Genomic DNA, 13,348 nt, shown 5'->3' with positions numbered 1-13,348 from the left:
ACATCAGTGATGCTTTATTTTTAACTATAACATAACTCCATCCTGGTCACTCTTCATTTCGCGATGACTTCACTTGTTGCAATGTTTTACCGGCAATACAGTAATAATGTTACAGGAAATGCAAGGTGTGAAAAATGTAACACGGAATAGTCTATCTAAAAATGCATTACGGTTCTAAAAGCCCTTTGGATGTCCACATGTGAGTGTGTCTCCATATATTTGTTGAAAAGGGAAATTCTTCATACTTTGTTTCATCTAAGATTATGAACATGGTAGTGACATTTGTAAAGTTTTGGAGAATACGTGACAAAATCAGTCAATTTACTTAGCTATTTTTTTTTCTTTTTTTTAATTAAAATCCCCAGACACAAGGAAATTAAATTCTTAAAAATATAAATGTTAAAAAATAGCCTAATCTAAAAGTTTTTACTTCAAAATGTCATTTAAAAAAAAAAAGTTTATGTAATCAATTGGTAACAGTTACAATAAGGTTTCATTAGTTAACATGGACTAATATGAACAGCATTTAGTAATCTTTGATCATGTTAATTTTAGCATTTACTAATACATTATTAAAATTAAATGTTGTAATTGTTAACATTAGTTAATGCAAAAAATAATGCATTTTTAATAGAGGATTATGATAAATATTCCAAAAGTACTTGGTGCTCCACCAAATATTGTAATATTTTGAATGCAACTTAAGGTAAAATTGTAAAATTAAATGTAGATTAGAATTTTCTTGATTGTAATTTTTTTTTATAAATGCATTGTGTGTATATAACCCTAATATTTTTATGTGTTTTAACTTTTTCCTCTTATTTAGGTGTTAAATTCAAAGGATCCCAGTTTTCTGTGTCAAGTCTAATCATTGCTGTTGTCATTCACTGATTCATGAATCTGATCTGGTCCAAGTGAAGTTTCTGCGGACATCTGGTGGTGACTACATGAATGTGCACTCCTGTTATGCACTCGTGGCAATTAGATTTAGAACCTATTTTTTAATGGTCAGGCCAGGTGTGTTCACGTGTATTGTCGTCAATACTTGATGCGCAAAAGATAAGCACATAAAACTCCAGGTTATGCTTAGGAAAGCTTTGATTACAGGCCGAACAAGACACGAAAACATGTCCTACTTTCAGCACAGACAGTTTAGCAGTAAGCCAGACAATGTTTTTGAGGCCTACACTTTCAATTGAAAGGAAATCGCATTTCTTCTTAGCGTGAGGAACATTTTGTAAGTCTAAAGTGCCATTTTCCATTACAAAGAACCTTTTGTGAGATGGAAAGATGCCATGACAGTTAAATGTTCTGGAGCCATAGATGACAGACCCTTTCTTTTTGGGAGTGTAACTGCTGCATCATTCTGCTTGTTGTTATTTTTAGAGGGGTGTGTGGGATTTATCAGTTTAAGAAGAGTTCTTCACATTTTTGGTGGTGGAGTTAACAGGTAGACACATGGTTAAACAAGACATGTGTTTGCAGCTGCACTTGCCTGCTGACTTTAGGGTTTAAATGCGCACGGAAGGTGTCAAAGACGACACTTACAGTCTGAGAGGCTGAAAACTGCTCTGTTCACAAAATAAAACGTTTAAATGGATTTGCTGAATGTTGCTGTCAAAAAAACCCAAAACAAAATGGGACACTGATGTGGAAAATGTTGTTTGTTTTGTGGGTTAGGCTACTTATTCTGAGGAACATTTTTAAAGTCTAAAGTACCGTTTTCCAATACAAAGAACCTTTTGTGAGATGGAAAGATTCCATGACTATATTCATAAGTAAATATCAAAAGTGTCTTAAGATAACAATTCAAAATCGATGAGGGATACCATTTTGACCATTACTTTTCCAGTATGTTGTGTTTACGTTTTTTAAATCATTTCAATTATGACTTTATATATATATATATATATATATATATATATATATATATATATATATATATATATATACAGCATTTAATTAGAAAAATATATAGTCACTACAGCTATTCAATGACTACCGATATTTAACATTTTGATAATTTCTGTGAATTTTCCAAGCTTTTAAATTGAACTTTTTCCTGATATGTCCAGAATTCCCATAACTGTGGGAACAGTCCCAACCTAAAATGTTTAAACTGTTTTAACTGAAAGCAACTTGCACTGAGATTTCTTAAAATATGTCAGTGCTATTGTTTTTGTCTCAAGATGCACATCCATAATCTTTTGTTTGTTTCTAAGGCACATTTATAAAAGCTATACTTAAATGTTCTAATTGAACTAAGGTATAGTCCTGGCTTAATCTAAGCCCTATCTATGAAACCCGACCTTGAAATTTATAAGATATATAAAGTAAAGTGCATACAAATAATTACCTTATTGCACATTTTATTTTCATATTCACTTCCAAACACATCTGAGAGTCAATGCAAACACAATGACAACATTTTTATCTCAAGTAAAAAAACATTACATAATGCCAGATAATCAAGACAAACTTTAGACATGATACAATCTCAATTTAAAGTGCAATACAGTTCCGGTTTTCCAAAATGCTGTGGTTGTCAAATCAAAACAAAAGACTGAAATCAAGCCTTCGTGCTGGAGTCTCATTGATGCTTGTAAAAGACATTAACATCACTAATATGTTAGAGGTTTGAGAGCATGTTTGCAAATATTTCACATAGAGGCTGGAATATAAGTGCTCTCATTTAGTTAAGATTAAGTGTGTGAAGGTTTTTCCCTTGCTTTTAATCTCAATTGGTTTCATAGGAATCCTCTGAATGCTTTGACAGTGGCGCCTACTAGTGTCCATACTGGAGTCAGCTATAGCTTTAGTAATGCATTACACAACTGTCCATTTCTCTCTGGTTCAGTTCAAATCACGCTTGCATAATATATATTTTTATATTTCTAGAGCAAATTAAAGATAATAGTAATTGTTCTGTATCCGTAAACATATCAGAAAGCTCATGGTGCACAATAATGAGGGCCATTGTGTTGTTTCTGATTCTCCAGATTGCCTTCGGAATTTTAAATGGACTATATAGCAACCTTGGAATTTTCACAATATAGCCATAACCATTAAATATGACATTGAAAAAAAAACATGCAAAGTTATTACAGACAGAAGATGTTATAACAGGCTCTCCTGAGTCTTCACGTCATTGAGCAGGTTTGGGTTACAAATGCTCTTAAAGGGATAGTTCACCCAAAAATCATCTTTTACTCACCCTCACGTTGTTCCAAACCTGTATGAGTTTCTTTCTTCTGTTGAACACTAAAGGAGATATTTTAAAGAACGCTGGTAATCTAACATCAGACGGTAGCCATTGACTTCCATTGTATTTTTTTCCTACTATGGAAGTCGTCAATGTGTGTCATTACCACCATTCTTCATCTTTTGTGTTCAACAGAAGAAAGAAACTCATACAGGTTTGGAACAACGTGAGGGTGAGAGAATGATGACAGAATTTACATTTTTGGGTGAACTACCCCTTTAAATAATAATATGCAGTAAAAGTACAGCAAACATCACTTGCTTCAGTTCATAATATGAGGTTTAACAAAACAAAACCCCCAATTTTGATGCCCCCATTGTTTATGCATCCAAACTCATTTGTAAACTGCATGTGCACCAACTGAAATCCTGTGGACACACTCCACTGTAGTCACTCTTTCTGCCTTGACTTCATACAGAAAGCTGAGCACACCCTCGCATTTTACAATAAACCTAAATTATTGCATGGAACTGACTCTACGGGCCAAAGTGCATTAGCATAAACAGTGTGTCTTCTCCTGTTGCCCAGCGAGCTGTATGAAGCTGCTCTCGCTTGGCTGTTTCAGTCTCAGAGGCTTGTGACTCTTGAGCCTGTAGGCCAACGTGAGGAAAATGGCATCTACGTGCTCTTTTTCCGCAGGGTCTCTTGCAGATGTCTCAAAAAGAGGAAAGTTGTAGCCATCAGCCAGTCGCTGAGCTGAAAACGTGGACACCTCTCTCGTTCCTCTCAAGTCACATTTGTTCCCAACTAGGATGCGGGGTACCATGGGAGGGACTGAGTGCCGGACACACTCCTCGATCCACTCCGGCAGACTCTCGAATGAAGCCAGGCTGCTCACATCATACACAAAGATGATGGCGTGGACATTGCGGTAGTAATGCTCCACCATACTCTTCCTGAAGCGCTCCTGTCCAGCCGTGTCCCAGATCTGCAGCTGAGAATAGTAGACAATAGTAAAGAGAAGAACAGGGCTAGTTGTCATAAAGGCTTTATCTCAGCAGTTTTGGGTCCAAAGTCCTATACACGTGTGGTAAATCAGCACATCAGTGAATTGACTTGCAGTTAATTCAATTATTTGAATGATATATTTAACCAATCCTGAACTAGCCCCACTGTACCCTGTTCAAGATTACTGTTCTTTGTTTATTAACCTCCAGAGGCTGCTAGAGTCAAAATACTAAAAAAATATTTGCACCAACATTTGTTTAACCAATAATTAACCTTTTTTTTAACCACTACCATTCAAAATATTTAAAATGGTGTTTGTGCACCACTGAGCAGACTTCATAACAGTCAACAACAAAACACAGGGAACCCATTGTGGAGAAGAATGTAAATACTCATTCAAGGTCAAAACGCTTTTTGCAGATTTTCATATCTGTGAAATAAACTCTACTGTACGGGTCCTTACCTTTATGTATTCTCCGTCAAGTTGCAGGGTCCTCTCTCTAAAATCTACTCCTATTGTTGCCTCGGGGTTTTCGAGAAATTTCCCACCGCAAAACCGGTAAGTTAGGCAAGTCTTTCCAACATTTGAATCCCCAATAACGATAATTTTAAACACCCTCGACTGAGGACAGTCATATTCCTGACACGAGTCATTCGCGAGACTGTCTCTTGTGTAAATCGTCGCGAATTCATTGTTGCCCGTTGTGTTTTCTATTGCCATAGCTTTGATACTCGAGAAATATCGCGAGAGGATAAGAACGAGAGCTTACCGTGAACTCCCATGACCGGACTTCAGCTTTGTTCATTTACAGGCCTTTAAGTCATCTCTTCTTTTTATATATATCAAATGTAAATTTATGTCCCTGTTACACTTCATTTTCCTGGTTAAATAAACAAAATAGATACCAAATACAGTTCTATTTCTTATTTTTGCATGTAATATGTAATATTTTTATTAAAACCAAGTATAAATTTAATCAAGTTGGTGTTTTTCACGCATTTTTACATTTATTCCAAAATAATAACTAAAGGCAATAACAATTTAAACAATAAATATAACTTGTGAACTAATGTTCAGCTTTTCTTTTTGATAGTCAACTTATTTCCAGCAGTCATCAAGCTTGTAGTAGAGTGCGGATCGGGCCAAATTTTTCAGTCCGAGCCCGGCCCGCGTCCGACAGAGCAGTAACCGAACCCGACCCGAGCCCGACAGGCATAAAGATATTTATGTTCGAGCCCGACCCGAGCCCGACAGTTAAAATCCCATTTTTTTCTCATACTAATGACAATTGTACGTTTTTTTGTGTGGAAAGCCCGCTTTTATTAAGCAACTGTAGGAAGGCAATCGGAAATGTCAACAGGACAAGCGCATCAGCGCGCGGAGCAACAAGCGCTCTTAACACCTGGCGCGCGCACATTATGCACGCGTTTCGTTGTCACGGCTACATAAACAAATGTCCGCACACAGGAAGACGGATGTTATGGTAATATTTTACATGTATTTTAATCACAAAAACGAACGTTTGCATCAAGTGAAAGCATCAGGCACATCGGCTACCTACATAATAAGCTGTTTTAAATTTAAAATGTTCAATGCCTTATCGCGCTGATGTGACCGAGCCCGACCCGAACCCGAACATCATTTCTAAATATCTGTCCGAACCCGGCCCAGCCCGTCGGGTACCGGCGGGTCTCGTCGGGCTCGGGTCGGGTATCCATCCTCTAGCTTGTAGACACTGGTCACACACACAGACACAAAGATGTATCTTTAATTTCCCCAAACTGATTGCTCACTAAAAAAAACACAGTCATAATGTCTTCAGGCCATTTCAAGTTTGATTTTAGCATGACATAAAGCGGTGATATCGAAATGGCTGAGTTGTTTACTTACTTTTGAATTAGTTTGAATTTAGAATTAGTTGAATTAGTGGTGCAAGTATGACAAAATGTTATAGGCCAAAATGCAGAAGTGAGTTAGCATTGTAGCACTTCCGGTTCTATCGTCCTGTAGTCAATGGTTTTTTTGAATGGGGTTTTGGTTAAATGGCTGAAATAAGGTCTGTGGTGAACACAAGCTCAAGACACTTTCACGTTTTATTCCACGACATAAGATACAGCAATATTACTCATTTTTTAAAGCTGTTACGCGTCTTGAAAAAGGCGGTTGCTAAACAAGTGGCTAATGAGACTACAGAGGCTGTCGGGGACATTAAACATCATCACGCCGAACATGTAAACTTAGTCCACTTTTACAGCATGGTTATGTTTATAATTGTGCTCTTATAAATGATTCTAACTCAAACGTTCTAGGAAAATATTTTTAGATAAAGATTGAAAGAGTTGTCAGAAGCTAGTGATCGTGACGCTGAATCCGTGGGACGGTGGTGTAGTTCGTTTATAGCCTACCTTTAGCTTTTTACTACTGGCGACTGCATTTAGGCTTCAAAATTCATAAAAGTGGTGTTCATCTGTGATAATTATATTGATGGACAAAACGTGCAAGTATCATAAACTTTTGTTGATCACAGAGTATATCCTATAGAGTAAATCCTATTGGGTTTTTTTCGAGGGAACGGCGTGATGCGAACTGCTGGTTTGCCTACAACGTGACGTCATTCCTGCACCTCTGCTGTAACTGTACTGTTTAAAAACAACTTTTAAAGTCACATTTTGTAATATTTGCGTTGTTTTATTTTTGTAACTTGTAAAAATGTTTGCTACTGAAAAAGCAATACATAAAATGATTTATTTATTTAGATAAAGCATAAACAGAATTGATTCAAATAACCAAATCTATAAATTAGATTACATAAACAAAATAATTTAATAGACAACAATAACATTTAGACAATACAAAAGAAACAAACACAAACAGGTAAAACGAGGGTGGCACGATTGGGCTAAACGCTTGAAGATGTATATGTTGTAAAGTTATGTGGACTCAATAGAAAATGGTCCATCTTTCCTGAAGTGGTTCATTTGAATACTGTATGTATCCAAGTTATCTTGCTATCACAAGTGTATTCAAATTTTGACCAATAACTTTACCCCCTAAATCATTACAAGTACTTTATATTTGAAGGAGTTTTAATCAAAACAAACCTTATCACACCTTTTCACATTAACTGCCCCATCAATATTCAATAAAAATAAATCAAGTATTTTTCTGATCATCACTTTGAAACCTTTTTAGGATAGTTCGCCCAAAAATGAAAATGTTTTCAAAATGAATCACCTCATGTTGTTCCAAACATGTATAAGTTAATTTTTTTTTTCTGTTGAACACAAAGCTATTTTAAACAATACTGGTTGACGTAGCCATTGATTTTCCATAGTAGGAAGTCAATGACTATAAACTGTTTAATTAACAACGTTCTTTAAAATATCTTCTTTTGTGTTCCACAAAAGAAAGAAACTCATGGTTTGGAACAACACGAGGGTGAGTAAATTAAAACATTTTCGGGTGAACTTTCCCTTTAAGAGGGGCTGTTAGCCCGACTGTACCCTGTTCAAGACTTCAGCGCAACACTGCTCTTTGTTTATTAACCTCCAAAGGCTGGCAGAGTCAAAATACTAGCAATTCATTGTATCAACTTATCATAATCCTGAGACAATGTATCATTCACTGGCCATATAACATAAAGGTAAGCCGTTGTTTAATACTCAAAGTACAAACAACGTGAGTTTCAAGTAGGTTTTACCCGGCCGCTGTGGGGTGAGCCACTTCAAACCAGGCTAATAATGTCAACACCTGTATCTCAAAATACTCTGCAGCATGTTTACATTTGGCTCTGTTATGCACACTTCCACGTTTGACACTACACTCTAAAAAATGCTGGATCAAATATGGTCAAACCCAGCCGTTGGGTTACATTTTTAACCCAACGGTTGGGTTTGTCCATAATTGACCCAAATTTGGCTTAAAACAACCCTGCATTTTTTTTTTTAAGAGTGTAATTACTGTGAGAACTGCATAGACTACCAGTTCTCATCTGAAAAGGAGCTTGAGCTGCCGGAGTCCGAGTCGGCATCCGTCAATCCATCGAAGTCCCAGTCAGCACTGGAGCCGCTGTCGTCATCCTCCTCCGAGATGAAATTCTGACCGGACCCCAAGCATGCAGTATATACCCGGGTGGAGAGGCTTATGGATCCGAAGGAGGAACCAAACATGGTGGCTACATTTTTCCACGAGTCCCTAGTGGGATCATATTCATGTACAATAAGCCTGTTTTTGTTGTGATGGACGATTGCAATAGTTAGAAGCAGCAGTTTGCCGTTGTGTTGCACAACCTGGTAGTTGAGAGCACTGCTGTCAATAGGAATGTCTCCGATCCGCCTCCATTCACCCCGAGCTGGATAATACGCTTTGACCACGGGGATATCACACAAACAGATAATCTGCTCCTGGAAAACACAGGCTTTGTGCAGTTTACTGCGTTTCAGAGAGCCCCGCTGGAGCCAGTGGTTTTTCTTCGGCTCGTAGCTGAGCATCCTCCTCTTGTTTACCACATAAAGCCGCTCGTTTACCGTCACAACCTGCATCTTTCCCAAAGAATGAGGCAAAGGGGCCACAAAAACCCACTGGTTTCTTTGAACGCTATAGCATTCTACTTCCTTGAGTCTGGCATCTGATACCGGGTCTCTGCCACCCAAAATGTACAGGTGCCCGTTGAGGTAGCCGATGTACGAGTGCATTCTTCTGAGAAGTCGTTCCGCAAGCTCCTGCCAACAATTTAACAAGGGGTTGTAGACCCAGAAGTGCTTGGACAGCTGTGATGCGAGATACAGATTGTTATCCGGTGTGGAGCAGACCAAAAATGTCTCCATAGGAGAGTGTTTGAAGTTCTGATTGGTGAGGTTAATGACCGGGGACGCCATTGAAAAGATGTCCTCCGTGTAGGGATCATAGCACATGAAAGGCTCATTTGGTCGTCCAAAAAAAAGCACCATTTCTTTTGCACTCTTGCCAATTCTTTGTTTGGCAGCATGTGCGCCCTTTGAAATCGTGGCGCTCTGCTCGTCGGCAGCCCCGTCTAGAACATTCAAAAGATGTTTCTTCATAAAAGGCTTTGATTTAAGGCCATCTAGATAAACCCTGTCTTTCTCGGAAAACAAAGACCACCGCACGCATCTGAGGACCTGCAGTGCATCCACATGCAAATTATTCTCAATCCACTGTATTGCAAACGAGCACACTTTCAGTTCACAGTCCACATCCAGAGAATCCAGTGTGAGGATCTCTTTAATCTGCTTCAGGTCCAGCTCACAAAGCTCTCGCACACTGGCACTGAGCTGGACAAAGTTCTTCGCAATAAACGCCTGAGCCTTGCTCTTCAACTCCAGATTGTCAAATGTGTCGGCGAACTTCAAAATCCCTGCACAGTTAGAAAGGTCCAGCCTTCTTGTCATGAAGTTAGCACAAGCTTGCCGAATATACTCCAGCTGTAGCATGTTTGCAGATGCATAAAGCCTCTGCACGTTGCCCTCAGTGATTGACACTTTGCCAGTGTAACAGTAATCAATAATGACAGCCATTGAATCGGCGTCCACTTCGTGAATAGTGACGTTTCTCTGCGTGCTCTCGTACAGTCCTCCTGTAAACATGCTCTTGAAATAAGGGCTCGCTGCTGCCAGTATATTTCGGTTGCACTGGAAAACTTTCCCAGCGCGAGAGGAGCAACACCCCGAGGAAACGCTTCGGTCGTCTGACTCCGGGTCAGGCTCCACTTCGATAGTCACGTCGACTAACAGCTGCGAGTCGTAGAATAATTTCAGCTCTTTCATCAAACTTGAAGCGTGATTCGTGTCCTCGAGCTCCTCCGGACCACTGAAAGCGTTCACCGAAGCCATGTTGAGCCCGTTTTCTCCGTCCGAACGCAACTAAATCCCGTCAGTGAGCGGCAGCCGCATTAAATCTCCCTCAGCTCTGCTGTAAGTGTCATGAAAACAACGAGCTATGCCTGTGAGCTGCATCATGCACCGCTTCTCTGTTGCCTGACAGTGTAGCCATGTTTCATGAATGAAACGCTGTCCTTTTTGACTGTAAGAAATGCTTTTCAGGACAAACTATCGGCAGCGGTGATGTCCGTCCCCTTTTAATTTCATTTCGTTCTGCTTTTGATCTTGAGACATCGACGTAGCATGTCTCACTCAAGCTTGCTACCGCTGAGCTTGCAACACACGGCGCGGATTGGTCACATCGGCTGTGTCTCAAAGCATGTTGAGCTGCCTACATAGACAGCATTTATAGGCAGCGTTAGCCAGTGTTGCCAAAAATGCTGCTTACGGATATATGAAACCCACAGTCCGTCTAGGCAGCTCACTAGGATTTGAGACGTAGTCATTCTTCTCAGCCAGCGCTCTGAATTAAGTTAGGTTGGCCTGCTAAAGCTTTGTTCAGAAGATACCCTCAACATCATAATGGATTTGTTTTATAGATAATTTGACATAGATTAAAGTAGCCTATAATTAATGACAATTGTTGAAAAATTCAAATGAATTGTACATAGGCTATATATATATATATATATATTATATATATATATATATATATATATCAAAATATTTAAACTTTATTCTCAAAATATTTAGACTTTAATCTCGAAATGCTAGATTTTTTTTTTTTTTTTTTTTTTTTTTTTTTACATTGCGGTTCAGGGCTTCCGTAGGATCTGTGTTAAGAAAATGAAAATTAAAAAAAATCCTTCTTGAGTTCAGTCCTTCTTAATGAAATATAGTTTCAGATTAAATTCAAAATATTTTGAGAATAAAGTCGAAATATTTCGAGATTAAAGTCATAATATTTTGAGAATAAAGTTGTTGTTAGATTAGCATCTGTAGAATTTCCTTTTGTTGAAAGCCCAGATAAAAGTAAAAAGCTATTAGGCTAGGCTATATTTAGATCCATGAGAAGCAGTTCGACTTCACAAGCTAATTTTTTATTTTATTTTTACAAAAGTCAAGTCACCTTTATTTATATAGCGCTTGTATTGCAGCTTCACAGTGATAACATGAAAATAATACAAAAAACTATTTCATCAGGGTCCACCTTTAAGGCAGATCTATAATATTGTTGAATATTAAATGTCCCCAACTAAGCAAGCCAGAAGGCAAGGCAACAGCGGCAAGGAACCAAAACTCCATCAGGTGACAGAGTAGAGAAAAAAACCTTGGGAGAACCCAGGCTCAGTCGGGGGCCAGTTCTCCTCTGGCCAATGAGTGAACAGTGTATGATTATGATTCAGGAGCATTACAGGCTCACAGTATTACAAAACAATAAATAAATGAGAACTTCTATGGAAGACTGTATTCTCGTAACTTTATTCTCAAAATATTACGACTTTATTCTCTAAATATTTCGACTTTAATCTCGAAATGCTATATTTTTAATTTGGATTTTTTTGCTGTTCAGGGCTTCCGTACAGTCGTCAGCCAATTTCATTACATTAAAGGGCACCTATTATGGAATTTTGAAATGTACCTTTCATGTAGTGTGTAACATAGATCTAAGTGAACAAAAACATCCTGCAAAGTTTGAAATATGAAAGTGCACCGTATTAGTTATTGTCTTTCAAAAGTAAGAGTCGACTCTGAGTCATTTTTATGAATCGTTAGAAGACCGAAGCTTTTTCTCTGACTAGATGACGTCAACTTGTCAAGTTATTTGAATACGATACGCCCACTTATTGCGCTCCAAGGCCAGGGAAAACTTGAAAACGTCATGGCGACGAGACGCTGTGATCTGAAGTGCGGCTCAAAAGCCAACTTTTTTCATCTGCCCAAGGAGGAGCATTTGAAGACTAAGTGGCTACAATTCATATAACTATACCACAGAAGTGTAGTCCGAGCCTTGTGCTTTGTTCGCGCCATTTTGAAGACGATTGCTTTACCAACTTAAATGCAATCAAACTTGGATTCGCGATATTGAAGGAAGGTTCAGTTCCAAGTGTATTTGCATCAGCTTCCTCCTCCGTATCACAACCTGTAAGTGTTATTAATAATTTTTGCTTTTATATTTTATGTAGCATGCTTAATAATTATTTTGTTTGTTGTGTAAGCACCGTTTAGCTTCTAGGTCTTCAATGACAATTGTATTGAGATATGTGAAGTGTTTGTCGTTGTTTTCGGAGTTGTCTTATAGAATAGAATAATACCTCGTAGTAACGTAACTGCATTTTTTTTTTTTGTAAAAACGTTATGTTTATGCATCGGGCTAACGCAAACAAAGACTGATTGTGCTTTTACAATATGAACTCTGGGTTATGCTCGCTAACATAACATTAAATTCTTTATCTTATTTTTCGTTTTTTACTACAAACTATAAAGCAGTGGACTATAATCATTATTATAACACAATTTAATTGATAAAAGCATCATTGTACTCCGTGTTAAAAATAAGTATTATCTCTGTAAACACTGCTGGGTCATCTGACCAATCAACGCAGATTAGCGTCGCGCAGAGGAGGGGTTTGGAAAAACGAGTCGTTGAACGAATCATTTGGGAGTCGGTGAGCAAATCAGGTAAAAATAAATGCATATTATACGACAACAAAAGTGTTTTTTGTCATTGCATGCATGTAAAACTGTTGTTGGGGACTCCCAAAACAACATTAGGAACATGTTAAATGTCATAATAGGTGCCCTTTAAAGCTGAAGTCAGCAAGATTTATTTTATCATATTCACTGAAACCGGCACTATGCTCCTCTGCCAGAACAACATAAATCAGCCGGTTTTAGAAAAAAACTGGGCTTCTACCTCCACATAGAGCCTGTTATTTGTTTAGCAAAAATCCACCGCTCCCCGGTTCTTCTGGTCCAATCAGCGCAGGGCTGTCTGTGTGAGATCTGACTGTCAATCACAGTTTGTGCACACGCCACAGATCCCCCCTCCCCCCTCTCGCACGTTACAATATCACATGCACACGGAATAGAAAAAGGTCACACGCACTGACGAGCTCACAAACCCGATGGGAGGGTGCTTGGTGATAGTGGGGGAGTAGCATGAGAGTTGTAAACATTCAAAATTTTGGCTAAATCCCCTCAATCTGCCAGACTTGCCGATTGCAGCTTTAACATGGTACTGCGCAGCACAAGATTATATCGCAGCTTAAAATTCACAATTTCAATATGATATGTAAT

General features: G+C 38.4%; 2 protein-coding genes across 2 annotated transcripts; both read right to left on the bottom strand.

Moving 5' to 3' along the window:
• Window positions 1-2,354: 2,354 nt before the first annotated feature.
• Window positions 2,355-5,002, bottom strand: LOC307001686 (ras-related protein Rab-33B). Its single transcript, XM_079618499.1, has 2 exons — window positions 4,674-5,002; window positions 2,355-4,196 (listed from the first exon to the last, which is right to left on the bottom strand). Exons 1-2 carry the CDS (start codon window positions 4,929-4,931, stop codon window positions 3,756-3,758), a joined length of 699 nt encoding a protein of 232 aa, XP_079474625.1. The 5' UTR covers window positions 4,932-5,002; the 3' UTR covers window positions 2,355-3,755.
• Window positions 5,003-6,888: 1,886 nt separating this feature from the next.
• Window positions 6,889-10,386, bottom strand: kbtbd7 (kelch repeat and BTB (POZ) domain containing 7). The gene has a single exon (XM_079619256.1). The coding sequence runs from the start codon at window positions 10,058-10,060 to the stop codon at window positions 8,189-8,191; it is 1,872 nt and encodes a 623-aa protein (XP_079475382.1). The 5' UTR covers window positions 10,061-10,386; the 3' UTR covers window positions 6,889-8,188.
• Window positions 10,387-13,348: the final 2,962 nt, after the last annotated feature.

The sequence above is a fragment of the Phoxinus phoxinus genome (genome assembly GCF_949152265.1).
Source record: "Phoxinus phoxinus genome assembly, chromosome: 7".
Taxonomy (NCBI): domain Eukaryota; kingdom Metazoa; phylum Chordata; class Actinopteri; order Cypriniformes; family Leuciscidae; genus Phoxinus; species Phoxinus phoxinus.
The sequence above is the reverse complement of the archived record's forward strand: the minus strand, read 5'-3'. Positions and strand labels throughout refer to the sequence as shown.